This window comes from Myxocyprinus asiaticus, chromosome 8 (assembly GCF_019703515.2).
Source record: "Myxocyprinus asiaticus isolate MX2 ecotype Aquarium Trade chromosome 8, UBuf_Myxa_2, whole genome shotgun sequence".
NCBI lineage: Eukaryota > Metazoa > Chordata > Actinopteri > Cypriniformes > Catostomidae > Myxocyprinus > Myxocyprinus asiaticus.
This window is the reverse complement of record NC_059351.1, coordinates 46,732,716-46,749,778: the sequence shown is the minus strand read 5'-3', so window position 1 is coordinate 46,749,778 and position 17,063 is coordinate 46,732,716. Positions and strand designations below refer to the sequence as shown.

General features: G+C 35.2%; 1 protein-coding gene across 1 annotated transcript in view; it reads left to right on the top strand.

Annotated features, from left to right (window-relative positions):
• Nucleotides 1–17,063, top strand: part of LOC127445324 (VPS10 domain-containing receptor SorCS1-like) — a 239,462-nt gene that overhangs the window by 182,702 nt on the left and 39,697 nt on the right. The window contains exons 6-11 of the mRNA XM_051705325.1: nucleotides 2,148–2,212; nucleotides 5,136–5,254; nucleotides 7,670–7,759; nucleotides 11,272–11,451; nucleotides 13,506–13,652; nucleotides 15,950–16,052. Coding sequence (XP_051561285.1) covers nucleotides 2,148–2,212; nucleotides 5,136–5,254; nucleotides 7,670–7,759; nucleotides 11,272–11,451; nucleotides 13,506–13,652; nucleotides 15,950–16,052 — 704 coding nt within the window. The remainder of the gene's footprint in view (nucleotides 1–2,147; nucleotides 2,213–5,135; nucleotides 5,255–7,669; nucleotides 7,760–11,271; nucleotides 11,452–13,505; nucleotides 13,653–15,949; nucleotides 16,053–17,063) is intronic.

Here is a 17,063-nt window from a genome sequence, read left to right as displayed (position 1 = left end):
ACCTGTTATGTTTATGAAGCTGATGTGTTTAAGTGACTACGTGTTTATGAAGCTGATGTGTTAAATGCCTATGTGCCTGTGAAGCTGACGAGTTTGTGAAGTTGTAAAGCACTGAAGTGGCCTATTAAAAGTCCTACCTGAGCCAGGAAAAACTTGCTTCCCTGTGTTCTCCTTACCGCTGGTTGTGAAGCTGTCTTACACATGTTTACTCATTAGCTTCCAATCAGCTGACAACAATGAAATTAGCTATGTGATTAGCTAGTTAGCTATAAGCTCGTTGTCACGGAGAGTAAAAGATGGACATTGTTTATTTACTTTCCAGCATTGTGTCTCACAACTAGGTAATAACATAGCGTGAAATCAACACTCAACAGACACAATCCACCACCGCACCGTTGTCTGCTGAGCTGCAAAAAGATGCTCTGATTTGATACTTACTGCACTGACAAACTATAGCTGGCTAACAGCAAACAGACATGAGTGACATGGTTGTCAGGGACAGGGTTAACGTTATATTAGTAATATTGAAAAGAAAAAATGATGGGGTCATTGTTTATTAACTTTATTTACTCTACTGGACAAACTACGCTATGACACCAATTTTAAAGCATTGTTTTCTGCATTATATGTTCTGATAAAAAGTTTTCATATCGGCGCATATCGGTAAACATATACACAGATACCGATATATCGGTCGGGCACTACACTGCAGATCTGGATATATACCTGGTTATAACACTCTTCTCCACTATTTTATTCTCATTTAAAAAAATTACTGCTGGCATGATCGATAAAAAATGTACGCAAAATTCTCTTTTATACAAAATTCTGTTTCCCGCTTATTTTCCACAGGCAGTAATAGCACAGCTTTAATTGCACCAGGCATATACCACTGACTTTTGTGAATAAGATGCAGTGTAGAGTAAGTCTAATTTACAAAAGCAGGCAGGTATAAAAATAAATAAAATAAAAGTAAATCTTAGTAAATAAGACGCAGATTTGGTGCTGAAATATTCCATGCAAAAGTGCTGCAACGGTTTATAGAATTTGCCCCTCTGTCTTTAAAATAGTAAAGGAATTTCCCGGGTTCAATACAAAATAAATAAGCTCAATCAATAGCATTTGTGGCATAATTTTGATTACCACAAAAATGTATTTTGTGTCTCATTAATAAAAAAAAATTATAAAAAAAAAAAAAAAAAAAAAATGGAAGTGAATGTGGTCAGTCCATAATCATTCAAAAACACACTGTTTCAAAAGTATAGCCACAAGATGTAAACATATTACGTGTAAAATGATTTTAGTGTGATCGAATTGGGGTGTTGTGGAAATAACTTTGATATAGTGTGTATTAATGTTTATGGACTGGCCCCGTTCACTTCCATTGTAAGTTCCTTTCTGTAAACGCAATTAATCTCTCTCTCTCTCTCTCTCTCTCTCTCTCTCTCTCTCTCTCTCTCTCTCTCTCTCTCTCTCTCTCTCTTTCTCTTTTATTAATCAAGGGATGATTCAACTTTATTTTTTTTGTTGCAATTAGCATTATGCCACAAATGTTGTTGATTAAGCTTAACTTACATTGAACCTAGCCGGAACATTTCTTTAAAGTCGACCCAGAGCAAGCAAAGAGATGCTATATTTGGGAAAGCGTCAATACTTCCAATAAGTGTCATAATATAGTCTTGAGACAGTCTGCTTCTGCTTTTCGTGCTGGAGCAGCTCTCTCTGATTTCTCAGCCTCAAATAAATATTTCATGCAACAATGATTTTTTTTTCTACACTATAAAAAGGGAGAGAGCTATTCGCACTGCCTGTGGGTGTTCTTGAGAAGCAAATGAGAAGGGCCTAGTTTTAATGATGTCAGGATATGCTCTTTGCTTCTGTCAGAGAACAGAAAGATGAAAGATGGAAATTGGGCTTAACAGGACAGGGTTTTCTGAGGGTACTTTCCTGATTTAACCTGGATCACTCTGTTGGGAAGCTAACGTGGATCTTTTAGTGAACAAAAGAATTAATGCCCTTGTTAGGCCCGATTTATTGTTGTATGAAAACACAAATGTGGTTTTGTTCAAAGCTTAAGAAATCATTGTTTTCAGTGTTTTTTTTTTTCTTTATTTTTTTTTTTTCTTATTTCCTTTTGGGGTCTGCAGGTCGAAAACGGGCCTTGATAAAGAGCCTGGCCTGATTCACCTTGAGACCAGCATCTCGGAAACCCGTAAGTCTGACCACTGTACCTGGATGTGCTTTAATTGTATTTCAACAAGCTATATTTCAAACACAGTAAACGGCACACTTACTGATTTGAATAGTTACACATACAGATAGTAATATTGCTGATTTATTGTAAATAAAATTACTACCCCAAAACCAAAAATTACATAAGAGATTTTTACTTCTCTCAGAACATACAAAGTAGCCTATATATGTCGATCATCACTGAAATGATTTGTTAATTTGGAAAGATTCCGAAGATTGAACGTGCATTTATACCACGGGTCTGTTGAATGCTTGATTCTGATTGGTTCACGGACGTTCTAAGGTGTGCAACTATTTTTTAAGTAAACGCATGGCTATAAAGTAGCTCCAGGTCTTGACCGCATAATGGTTCCATAGTCACTTCGCCAAATTATTTAAGTTATTTCAAAGAGCCCTACAGGCTACCACAACAAAATAACCATATAAACAAAGTCATTGGTTAAAGTAAATTGGTTAAGAACATCAAACAGTGTCTAAAATATCCTACATTTATTTCAATTTTGGTTAAAAAGAGCCCTCGTGCTCCTTCGTCTCCCCTGCACTTACACACACTCACACACACGCACACACGCACTGAGACTCGAGTTGCGACCGACAAATAGAGCCACACCCCCGCCACTTGATCAATACAACAATTTCTATTATCTGAAACAACATTTAATGTTTCAATATATTTCGCCCTAATCAGCCTCACATAGCTGTAGTGGAAAGCACCACGCTACCCCCGCCCCCCGTTTCGCTTACACACACACACACACACACACACACGAGAGAGAGAGAGAGAGAGAGAGAGAGAGAGAGAGAGAGAGAGAGAGAGAGAGAGAGAGAAAAGCAGCACATCCTCCGTTGCTGGTTCTAACATGACGTTTTTGAATTAGCAACGAAGGCTTGAGCTGTATTAAAGATGCTGAATCTGTGGCGGAAGAAAGTAGTTCCACTCACAAGTGCGTTTTAGGGACGAAAGCCAGAAAATGTCTTGAGATAAAACCCTGAACGATGTCTTAAGGTGTGGTAACCATTGTATAAGCGGAATAATTGACTCCGGCCTGTTGAATTGTTGAAAAATAATGCACACCCAAGGTGCAACGGTCACTCCGCTGCACAGTCCATCGTCAATTATTCCTAACGTAATCAATTACTGATGTAACATTTATTGAGAATTACAACTATCCCTGCCCTCCCCTACACATCATCAACATGCACAATATCTATTGGATGCCCATGGACATCCATTCGATTTAACAGCAGTGTTCCTGTCAGTATTAATTAAAAATAACGAAGCAACGTTCAGCTAAATTGATTTGGTCTTTTGTCCATTGAACCCATTTGCCTGTTGCCAATTCTACATGATCCCTTAAGAAGTTGAGCTTTTATTGTGTGTGTGTTGTAGATGGTACTACCTGCTGTTGAAATGCTGCTGTAGTATCTCTTAGTCATGTTGATATCTAACAAAGAACCTAGAGATTAATAGATGTTTAAAATGTTTGCATCAACACTTTAGACAGCAGAAGAAAAAAAAGTACTAGACATCCATAATCCCTTTTATACCCCTTAATCATTTATTTTTTTTTTCTTTTAAATGCTAACACCGGTTAAAGTGTTAGCATCTGTCAGTCATGTTAACATCTTACCAACAAAAATTAAATAGATGTTTAAAACATCTGCTTTAAAATTATAAACAGCAGATTAAAGTTCTAGCAATTCTCAGTCTTGTTAGTTTCTAAATAACAACCTAGATATCATATAGATATGTTTAAAACTTTTTCATGACAACTTTAGACAACAGAAGAAAAGTAGATGTCCAATTGCTGTTATACCCCCAAAATTATTATTATAATATATATATATATATATATATATATATATATATATATATATATATATATATATATATATATATATATATATTTTTTTTTTTTTTTTTTTTGTGTGTGTTTGTGTGTGTTGTAGATGCTAATACTGGTTAAAGTGTTAGCATCTGTCAGTGTGTTAACATCTCACCAACAACCTAGAGATTAAATAGATGTTTAAAATGTTTCCATCAAAATTTAGACAACAGGAGAAAAGTACTAGACATCCAAAATCACTTTTACACCCCTAAATAATTTTTTGGTGTTGAAGATGCTAACACTGGTTAAAGTGTTAGCATCCGTCAATAATTTTAATGTCTCACCAACAACCTAGAGATTAAATAGATGTTTAAAAAGTTTCCATCAAACATTTAGACAGCCCAAGAAAAGTATTAGACATTCAAAATCACTTTTATACCCCTAAATCATTTTTTTGGTGTTGTAGATGCTAACACCGGTTAAAGTGTTAGCATCTGTCAGTAATGTTAACGTCTCACCAACAACCTAGGGATTAAATAGATGTTTAAAAAGTTTGCATCAAAACTTTAGCCAGCCAAAGAAACGTACTAGACTTTCAAAATCACTTTTAATACAAATATTTTTGTCTCTGTGTTGTAAATGCTAACGCCATTTAAAATGTTTGCATCACAATTTTAGACAGCAGAAGACAAATATCAGACATCCAACATCACTTTTATAGGCCAAAATCATTTTTGTTGATAATTTCTCACAAAGCTAAACAGTCACACTTCTTTTTCTGAGGCAGGGAGTCAACTGTACTGAGCATGTGCTGAGAAAGTATCATCAGTCTAACTTGTTTCCAACTGAAGAAATTTACTGTGTTAGCATTGCCCCCCGGTCTCTCTTTCAACTCAAGAAAAGATGAAAAGGCATCATCTCTTCATTGCTCTTAATATCCTGTCGTCTGTTTGTTGGCTCAGGGCATGGTAAAATTCCAGTAGACCAGCAACTGTTTGTGTCATTTGTCCAAATAACATTCAGATTTTCCAGAAAGACCTTTTGTTGTTTCAGAGGCTCTTTATGTCACATGCAAACTTCAGAACTGCACAGATGCTAACAAGGGCAAACCGTTTCCTGGATTCATTGACCCCAACTCCCTAGTGGTCCAAGATGAGTATGTGTTTGTCCAGGTGAGTAAGTTTCAGGAAAACAGAAATCTTTGAGGCTACCAAACACCTGGGGAAATACTTTATGAAATACTATTACATAAAACATATAAGTTAATCAGGTGAATTAATTTTGACTGGTTAAATTGTTAGGGGAATTCAGAAACATCATCAATTTTAGGAACAAGGAAAACTCATTTATGCACACTGTATGTGTGCATACAGTATAATGAATAGTGTTGAAATTATGCTGTAGATAATATGTTACTGCAGCTCAACTGGTAGAGCATGATGCTTGCAACCATAAGATCTGTGTTCGAATCGCACAGAAATTATACACTGGCAATAGAGTGCAATGGTTGTGTTCTGGAAGCAAAAATCCCATTAATTTTCTCCTAAAAAAATTTATATTTCATCTTATTTTTTATTTTTTATTTTTTAAATTGTGTTTAATAGTGTAATTTCTGGTGAACAACTATACTACCCATGAACCTGAAGGAAAACGCTCTACCAATCAGAAAACACAAGCTGTTAGCAGCGCAGGGACTAAAAACGGTTCACGGAATGAAAACGAAAACTGAAAAGAAACGCAGTTTTAAGCAGAACGTAACCGAAAACTGGAACAAAGTGATTTTCAATTGTTCCAGAGAGAACATTTTATTTTTAAATGCTGGAAATGGTTATAACTGGTTAATTTTGTTCCAATAATCTTTTCTCGAAACCAAAGGCCAAAGGGTTTATCATAGTATATTTTTGGAACTACACAACTTCATGTTGCCTGAATAAATGAAACTTGTGCTTTGATCCTGAAAGAAACTGTTGCATTACACATTTTTTTTTTTTTGCCTTTTCGCCCTTTGTGGATGTCGCATTCTCTGAATGAAGACCTTTTTAACAACCATGTATAATTACTACACATACATGCACAGCTAATCCAGGTAAAAAGAAAACATTATTAGAGGTAAAAAGAACATTTCTCAGTTGTTTCCAAGTCTTCACCGAATTATTGTTAGATATGATGCATTAATACAGATTTGATGCTACTGTTTTGACTGAGAAGCAGATATATAAATAAAATTAGAATTAACTGTTAATTAACTGCTTGTTATGATTGCTATGCCGGTAAATCCACCACACAGGGAAAATAAATAAATAAATAAATAAATGCTTATTTTTGCTTATTTTGGTGAGGCAAGTGGCATATTTTGGGCTTGTTTTTCCAGACCATTTTCCTTGTTTCTCTTGCGAGATCTGGCAGCACTGCAATTGGTATTTCACCCACCCCTTAGCTCAGAGTATTGTCATTTTTAAAAGAATGTTATTAACCATCCTTTTATTTTGTTCTAACTGGTAACCTTTTGGAAAGGAGGCTGTGGAACTTCTGAACCGGAATGAAAATATACAGTTTTTGCTTAAACGAACCGAAATGAAAAAAACATTTTGTTTTTGGTCCCTGGTGCAGCAACCAGCCACTCCCAATGCCGCACTGTGAATTACCCAATTTAGTTGGCCCCCCTACACTCTCAAACTAATTGTTTTTGCACATTTTTGAATATTGTGCAAAGAAATCTAAATATATTGTATCTATATTTAGAATAATAATTTAAAAAAAAAACAAAAACCTTTAAATCAGTAGTTTTATATTTTTCCATAGTTTTCAATTCAATTATGGCATTCACAATGCTTCAAGGGGTTGAAGTTCATGTCCTAATGAAAGATACTAAGTATACAGTATTGTATCTTTGACTTTATGTCCTGTTTTCAAATACTTTTTTGCTTTAAAAAAAAAAAGTTTGAAATGTTGTTATTCACCTCGAAGCAGATTGGTTTGGTTCCTGGCTTAAAACCTTTTATGAAGGAATTTATGAAACTCCAATGGAAAACAATGAATGGAAGAAAAAAAAAAAAGCTTTAAAAAAAAGCTGGCAGGTGCTGTTGCGCTGTATAGATGAATGCTTTGGATAAAAGTATTTGCCAAATGCATAAATGTGGCAGGCCTGTACTGAATTATATTGATAAATATCAAAAAATGTTCCTCACAATATTATATTGGTACTTTCCATGTAAATTCTTATAACGATAAATTCCTACACTTCAATTTATAAAGATGTGGTCGTTTAAATAAATGTAGACTCTGAAACCAGTATTTTTCAGTACATTCAGAGTTAATGAGGCACTGTACTGGACAAAGGTTAAGCAAACCAAGTGAGATTGATCACACTGATTCTGTCTCTCTCGTTTATTTTCCACTGGTTCATTCATGATCCAATTAAGATATTGTAATGCATTACAGTGTTTTGAATCGTGTATTGTAAAGTTGCCGATAGCAGCCTTTAGATGTGGCCAAACAATATTAACTGAATTTCCTTGAACAACTCAATGTTGTTTCTTTCTAAAGTGTCCTTGTCTTGTCTATTTGTGGTCCCTCCATTACCTAAGGTGTCAACTGGTGGTCGGCCAATCTACTATGTGTCATCCAGACGAGATGTGTTTACACCCATGAAGCTTCCCAAATACACCCTTCCAAAGGTAAAGGGACCTCATTCACACATTCTCAACAGTCAAAGTCAAAATCTGCCACACTGACAGAGTAAACATACATTGCTATTTCAGACCTAGATCATCACATCCCACGATATTAGCCTTTGAAGCTTCAAACCTTTACAAAATTAGATTTTTTTTTTTTTTTTTCGACATCTGGCAGGCTCTTACTTCAGAGTGAGTGAATTCAGGGACACAGATGCTACACGGGTCTCTCGCCTCTCAGGATGTTGTTTTATTATTCAAAGCTTAAATTTGGTTGCACTCGCATGACAATTAAGAATGTTTTATTCAATCAAGATTTCGGCACTCCTTAAAGGGATAGTTCACCCAAGAATTTAAATTCTGTCATCATTTACTCACCCTTTTGTTGTTTCAAACCCATATGACTTTCTGTCTTCTGCAGAGCACAAAAGAAATTTTTTTAAAGAATGTTCCACTCCATCGTGTCAGTACAATGACAGTGGATAGTGACTGCTTTCAAAAAGCTTCAACAAGGATGTAAAAGAATCATAAAACTAGTCCATGTGACTTGTGCGAAAAATTCCAAGTCTTCTGAAACCATATGATCGGTTTTGATGTGAAACAACAAACATTTAATTAAGTCACTATCCAGTAAAAATCTTGACCTCTTTTGCACGTTCACATGAGAACTTTGCATTGTTTTTGCTAGAAATGGAAATGCAGCACTAAACAATCCAAATTCTTGCATGTTTCTCAACAAAACCTTTTGGATTTCTTCAGAAGACTTGGAATGTAATGCACAAGTCACATAGAGTAATTTTGTGCCACTTTGCAGTGCTTTTTTTAAGCTTAAAATTGAGCCACTATCAATTGCCATTGCATTGAAAAGATGACTGGGATATTCATTAAAGCTTCTCCTTTTGTGTTCCACAGAAGAAAGTCATATTGGTTTGTAACAACACAAGTGTGAGTAAATAATGTCAAAATATTCATTTTTGAATATATTCAATCCTTAAAGAAGAGACCCAGCAACCATCGCACAGTCTGGGGTAGATGAAATTCACAAAGTGCCAGCGTGTGGTTTTGCTGCATTTGCACAACTGACAAGCTCAATTTAAAGTTAATAAGAATATTTACCCTATGTTCGGAGCTGTGAGCAAAACAAGGCAGGTGAGAGTGTGGTCTAATACTGATTATTAATCGGATTCAGCTCAGCTTGGTGAGACCGCCAATGCTCTCCAGCTGCCCCCTGCCATCCTGGCAATGACATATTCATATTCAATCTCACTTGATTACAGGCAGAACTCATATTAAAGGTTAAAGTCATCCTCCTCTGATATACAGTATGCAAATGAGAATGGATAGGTGTTTTGATGTTTTGAATATTAAAGACACTTAAGTTTTTGGATTTTGGCCTACTTTTTCATTTTGATGAAGAAAAAACTGAGTGGTTAAATGTTCAAACATATCAACATGGCCTTGTAAAAAGTAAAAATAAAAATACAAAATCCCATTGTGGTCAGTATTGGTCCTCTCTGGAATGTTTTAACAGATAAAGCATATTTTCTCTTATATTATTAATGGAATAGTTCTCCCAAAAATGAAAATTCTGTCATAATTGTAATTCACCTTCATGTCATTCCAAACCTGTATGACTTTCTTTTTCATGCAAAACAGAAAATTAAAAAAAAATATTAATGAAGATCCCGACCCATTTTTTCAATACAATGATAGTTGATAATGACTCACTTTAAAAGGACACAAATGTATCATAAAAGTAGTCCCTGCAACTCATATTCCAAGTCTTCCAAGGCAAATGAAATACGAGTCATTTTTAATGTTAATCACGATCCTAATGTACTGAATAAGAATTTAGGTTCATTAACTTCAAAGCATAATGTAATGTGAAACAACAGTGACAACTTCAAACATAAACTGCACAATATACAGTACACATAAAATACACTAATATATAGAGCCAACCCCAAAATTTTGGGTCCCTCCTTCAATGCAAGTTTTTTGTGACCCTTTTGTCCATGTTATCACCCGCCAAGCAAGAATCATGGTCCAATTGTTTAATAAAGTGATAGCATACCTCTTCTCAACAAGTTGCACAATATGAGATATCATTCTAGCAGGAGCACAACCAGTGCACGGCACGTTGCATGCCAAAGTTTAAAACTTCAATTAGTAAATGTTTAATTTGACTAAATCCCTAACCCTAAAAATGAGAAATCATGATAGTTCTCATAGTTGCCTTAGCAAGTACTGATGATAATACAGCAGTGGGTTTCTGACAAAGCTGCTTGTTTTCAACCTTTTTTGTTTTTTGTTTTGTTTGTTTGTTTAATTATTATTATTATTATAAACAAACACTAGGAGTGTCCAAAGATTAAAATTAATTTTTGCAATAAATTTTGTGACTCCAGACATTTCATTAAAATTATCCATGTGGTTTACCAAGGTTGCACGCTACACAGTAGAGGTCTGCTTTATGATACATGCGGGAGCCAATTTCAGGGTTGCTGTCTGGAGTAGCTTATGAGAAAACAGTGAGTTTGAGAAATTGCAAAAAATACATAAATATATATATATATATATATATATATATATATATATATATATATATATATATATATATATATATATATATAAAAACAAATAATAAAAAAAAGTCTGGCTGGGAGCTAAGTGGGGCATATTTATTAGAGTGCGAAATATGATATCAGTTAAAGTGTTGGCCTTATTGGTGTTTTTTAGCATTTTAGCAACTTTATATTATTTAAAAAAATGAGAGTATTAAAAACAGTTAATACAAATATTTTTTAGATTAATATAAAAATGTAAATATTAAAATATAAGTTATTATAAATAATCTATATGCACACATATATATATATATACACACACTACCGTTCAAAAGTTTGGGGTCACTTGCCTGAAATGTTTCTCATGATCTTAAAAATATTTTGATCTGAAGGTGTATGCTTAAATGTTTGAAATTAGTTTTGTAGACAAAAATATAATTGTGCCAACATATTAATTTTTTTTAATTACAAAAATGGAAATGGATGACTTGGACCGAATAATTAAGGAAAGCAGCCAATAAGTGCCCAGCATATAGATGGGAACTCCTTCAATACTGTTTAAAAAGCATCCCAGGGTGATACCTCAAGAAGTTGATTGAGAAAATGCCAAGAGTGCATGTCTGCAAATTCTAGGCAAAGTGTGGCCACTTTGAAGATGCTAAAATATAACATAGTTTTGATTTATTTTGGATTTTTTTAGTCACAACATAATTCCCATATTTCCATTTCTATTATTCCATAGTTGTGATGACTTTACTATTATTCTAAAATGTGAAAAAAAAAAAAAAAAAAAATAAATATAAGTATATAAGTACAGTATATAAGTATTTAAAAAAAAAGAATAATATCATCACGCAGTCCCCTTGGAAGTTTGCTAAGACCCCCATTGAACACAAATGAATAAGATAGATCTGTCTTCTGATATATACGTCTTATTCTTTGTCCCAGGATCTGCATGTGATCAGTACAGATGAGAACCGGGTGGTGGCAGCAGTTCAAGAGTGGAACCAGAACGACACTTATAACCTGTATGTGTCCGAGCCCGGAGGAATTTACTACATACTGGCTTTGGAGAACGTTATGAGCAGTATGGGTCCAGAGGGAAATGTCATGATAGATCTATATGAGGTACCTCTCTAATGCTGAACAATGCACTTTAGTCTCCCCACCAGATAAAGATTGTACAAATCTGTGCTGTTCATTGATTCACTGTTCCATGCTCATAAGGTGTTCAAATTGAATACTGTAATTAATGCTAAATTAGTTTGGTGCTAACTGAAATTATAGCAATGCTAATTGTTTTCATTGCATCATTGAAATCAACCTTGAACCTTGAAATCAAGCAATTTGTTCTCTGTAGATGTAAATCTGTTACTATAGTTTGAATTCATGGATGCAGTCTGAATTTGATAACAGATTTTGTGCCATATTACTGTATATTAAAGCATGGTGATCCTTTTGTTGAGACACTGTCGTCAATATCCAGTACATCAGTTGCCATAATAATAACTTGAGCAACCACAATTGTTTTTCTCCGCTTATGTCCATTCATGACACCTGGCCATTTTGCCGAACTCATGAAGGCGCATCAGGCAACTGTTTGCACATTTATGCATATACATATCCGAAACCACTCACTCGCATCGTTTGCTCATTTACCATTTACCATTTAATACTAAATGAATTCTACATGTGGGCAAAAATAAATGATTTCAGACACACTGTAGATACTCGCATTTGATTAAATACCAAAAAGTACATAAACAGTTGAAATAAAAAATAAATAAATAAATAAAAAAACTAATATGACAAATATTTGTATGTTATGTACTGTAATGCTTAATGAAGTGTTGCGTTGTTAGCTTAGCAACATGCAAACGTCAGACTCTTTTGGAGTCAATTGAGCTGGATCTCTTATTTCTTTCATGTGAGGAGCTCAATTTGTGTGCCGCACGGACTTGCCGCCTATGAAGAGCGTTCCAAATCACTAACTTATGAAGCTTCATTATGGCAGCTCACAAGGTTTTGGACCAGAGCCTTGATCCATAAGACTATCAGACTAAAATGCATTTACAAAAATCTAATTTAATTAGGATTTCTAACCACTGTCGCTTTGGCTGTGATTTCTAAAAATGTTTAAAAATCATATTTTAATGAATTCCCATGCTGTTCAGAACACAAACATCTACAGATTTGAGTTGGATATGACAAATATTATTATTATTATTTTTATTTTTTTCTGGCTGTCTTGAAAAAAACCCCCATTAAAATTACCTTTGCCATACCATGCAATTTGATAGCAGACAGGGCTAAGGAGCATTGTAAGTTTACAGGGTTTGTAATAGTGCAAATAGTGTTCTGACAGTGTCACCGAAGTGAAGCCAGTGATTAGGGTTTTAAATGGAACACACTTTTAAATGGAACACCACGCACTACCGTGCATTCCAACAGAGGCCACCGAGTGTCAAGCTATCTCCTGATCAAATAATTAAACTGTTGATGATAGCAACCCCTATAAAACCACATTTGGCCCTTGGATAGGCTGAGGAGTCCAGTGACTTGATTGAGGTCATCACCTCCATGTAACATATGCTAAAATCTCAGCCGTTGGCCAGATTGAAATATTTGTCAATTATTGAATAGCGAGTGCCCTCCAGGGCCCATCCTATACTGCCTTTCCTCCACTCCAGTGCTTCCTGGCCCTAAAAATATGTCACTTCATCTGAGGATGGACATGGGTTACCCTCTTATTCCCTTACATTTTCATATTCCACTCCAATAGATATATTTTACCAGGAACTGCTACACATATACTGAGGTTTTTTGAAGTCCACTTGGTAAGGTTTTTTTAAAAGCCATTGTGCCACAGGATATGCAGGGAGAATTTAATCCAGCCTAAGATAGTTTTAGATGGCTTAAACTGGTCTGCCACGCTGGCCAAAATGATTATCATCTGGTTTAGCTGGTGGGTGAGCTGATCTCTCAGCCTGTCCAAGCTGATCTAAAACCAGTCTGACCAGCTTTGGCTGGTTTACGATGTTTCAGCAGGGATACAATCCTTTGCAAGCTGTTATTCTATTGGAGGAAATGTTGAAATGGTGGAACTGTACAGATCTGTCTGTTAGTGTTATATCTCGTCCTCATTATTTTACTGTGTTTGTTTATGTTCTCTTCTCTCTTAGGTGGCAGGGATAAAAGGCATGTTCCTGGCCAATAAGAAGCTAAATAATGAGGTGAAGACATATATAACCTATAACAAAGGCAGAGACTGGAGGCTTCTTCAGGCTCCCTCAAGTGATCTCAGAGGGAATAGCATCCATTGCATTCTGGTAAGAGAGAAAGAGACTTGTCAGAAGCTGAAAAAAAAAAAAAAAAAAAAAAAAAAACACAACTCAACTCATCAAATTTTAACACTTGAACAGCAAACGTTAAGTGAATAGTTCACTCACCCTCATGTCGTTCCAAATGTCCCATGTTTTTTTTCCTTTGCCATTTTTCCATGTAATACAAAAGGAGAAATATTGAAGAATCTTTACACAACTCTTTTCCTTGCAGTGATGGTTCATAGTGAAATGTCACTATTATCTGTCAAGCTCCAAAAAAAAAAAAAAAACTACACTGAAGACTTGTGCACTTACTATGCACTATATTCCAAACCTTCTGAAGCCATACAATAGCTTTGTGTGAGAAAAAGACAAAAATTGAAGTTATTATTAAACATAAATCATCCCATTCACCACAGCTCTCATAGAAAAGATGGCGCTGTTAGGGGATGTTCAGACTGAACGTGTTCTTGCGCCAAAAAAAAAAAGCTAGACGCAGTTCAATGCATATTAAACAAAGAAAAAATATGGTCGATTTCTATATCGTAAAAAGAGAATACAAAAATAAATAAAATATAAAACTGTGTTTTTGTATTTATTTGAAAAATGAAAAATTGGATTACAATCCAGGAGTTTTCTGACATTTTTTAAATGTTACTCAAAAAGAACAATGTCCCAACTGAGAGCAAAAATGTTTCAGTGAATTTCAACACAATGAAAATCAGTGGAAAGTAATACGGTACAATTAAATATGGTAGAGGCTAATGTCAAAAGAAAATACAAACAGGGCATTAGCCTACCCATGTGCTTCAGCATACATCACATTAATACATGCCTATATCATTCACAGCATCCTATGCACTTAAGTACTTGCTCAAACCACTCAAAGCATCGTATGCATTTAACATATGCTTAAATCACTCAAAGCATTTATGAATTTCTAACCAGGCTTTAAGGACATGTATAACAATTTAAACAATAAAGCTCTCATTACACATATTTTCACATATAACATGTATTACACTTAATTGGAAAATACTCTGGTCTAGTCATCATTTAAAAAGATATGAATAATTCTAAATTTACATATCCAGTCCTGGCATGTACTGTATGCAAAACGTGGTCAAATTCCACACATATAATCCTTATGCATCCTTCAAAAATGATCCATAACAAACACTCAATTTTAACATACAACTCTTCTGAACACATATTTAATGCAATTTATAATAATTTTGAACTGATGAACAAAACTGGAAGCTCTCCTGCACAATGCATGCTCTCGCATCTCCAACACGAAGGAGTGCCAGAAAGTAAGTGTTGCAAAACTCCGGTGTCGCAAAATTCTGGTTCTTAAAGGGGCCACGTCCAATTTATGACTAGAGTTAAATTACATAAAATTTCTCCACTTGGCTACACATATAACAGAAGGTGTCTCAACATGCACTTTTAAAAGTTGTCATTCTTTTGAACCTGACATGGCATCTAAAAAACATGGAGGCCTACTACTAAACATTCCTTTGATAGATACTGTAAAAATAGCAAGGCGCAGCATAATTGCCAAATACATTCATTCAGAGCATGTTGACAGAAAAACATTTACAAATATTTGTTTTGTTTTGTTTTGTTTTTATTTTATTTTTTTTATTTTTTTGTCCATTGTGGAGCTTCACTTCATTTTTTTAGTGAAGTATTCCTTTAAAAATAGCTACATACTGTATGTTTTTATTAGATCAGGTTTTGTACAATAGCTCTGTTGTATTGAAAAAGCAGTCAATAATATGCAAACAGAATGTGTGTTCCTGTGGGCACCTGCTTGGAATAGATCGACGTAATCACTGCTGCTTGTCTTTTTAAATGACGAGACATATATGTCATTCCTTGGAGATATTATCCATCCCCGGTGACTGGCCTCCACAAGCCCCCTGAAATGCAAACATATAATTACCCTTTGATAAACTCAACTAATTAACGGTCCCACTGTTGGCCTTGCCTTCACCATCCATTACAGAGCTATTTGTTAGAAAATGTCAAAGTTTTAATAAACCTCTAAACAACCCTTGCAACATGTGCTTACCATTGGCATTTCCAGGCTTATAATGAGAATTGTGTCACTAAAGGTTATTCCAATCAAAATTAATGTTGGGAGGGGAAAAAGTCATGAGGCTTTGCTGTTATGGGATTTTTAATGGGATTTTATTCTATCCCAGGCACCATGACAGTTTAGTGCAGGCCACACACTGGGGGTTGAATCAATTTAGAGAGCCTGCTTCATGTTGGTGATTTGTTTGTGTTGGTTTTAGCCGTACTGCTCCCTGCATCTTCACCTGCACGTATCAGCTAACCCCTACACTTCTGGAAATATAGCCAGCAGAGAGTCGGCCCCTGGAATCATAGTAGCTTCAGGTGAGTGGTCTGGCTTGGTCTTCTTGAACTAAACGATATGTTGGGAGTTTTGATCTTGTAATTTAGAGACATGTTTCAGAAAAGTTACCATGAAATGATGGTGGATAGTTTCTGCAAAAATGTCATAATTATTAACACTATTGCTAAAGAAAAACAGCTTAACCTAGGTGGTTAACTGGTCTCCCAGCCTGACAAAGCTCCTTTGGCTGGTCTGTTATGATGATTTTAGAGGGGTTTTTGGTAATTGATAAACCAGCTGAACAACACCTTGACCAGTCTGGGAGACCAGATAGACCCGCTGAGCACCATCTTGGCCGGGCTGAAAGACCACCTAGACCAGCTTAATACCAGTTTAACCAGGCTGTGAGTCCAGCTATACCAGCTTAATACCAGTTTAACCAGGCAAGGAGTCCAGCTATACCAGCTTAAAGGGATAGTTAACCCAAAAATGAAAATTCTTTCTTCTGCTGAACATAAACAAATATGTTTAGAAGTACAATTCAGTTCTATAGGTCCATACAATGCAAGTGAATGGTAGCCAGATGTCTGAAGGTCCAAAAATCATATAAAGGCATCATAAAAGTAATCCATTCAACTCCAGTGGTTTAATAAATATCTTATGAAGCGATCCAATAGGTTTTGGGTGAGAACAGACCAAAATCTAATTCCCTTTTCACTTTAAATCTTGACATCAGTTTCCTTGGCAATCGTGATTACAAGCTCGATTACACTTCCTATAGTGACAGTTAGTGCTCAGCGCATGAGTCAAGCACTACTAAGTGTGATCAAGTTTGAAATCATGATTGTGCTTGATGCTGCAATGGCAAGATTTACAGTGAAAAATTAGTTATATTGTGGTTTGTTCTCACCCAAAACCAATTGGATCGCTTGAGAAGACATTGCTTAAACCACTAGAGTTGTATGGATTACTTTTATGATGACTTTATGTGATATTTGGACCTTAAGAGTGAGTAAACTATAAGTGATTTTTATTTTTAGTTGAACTTTTCC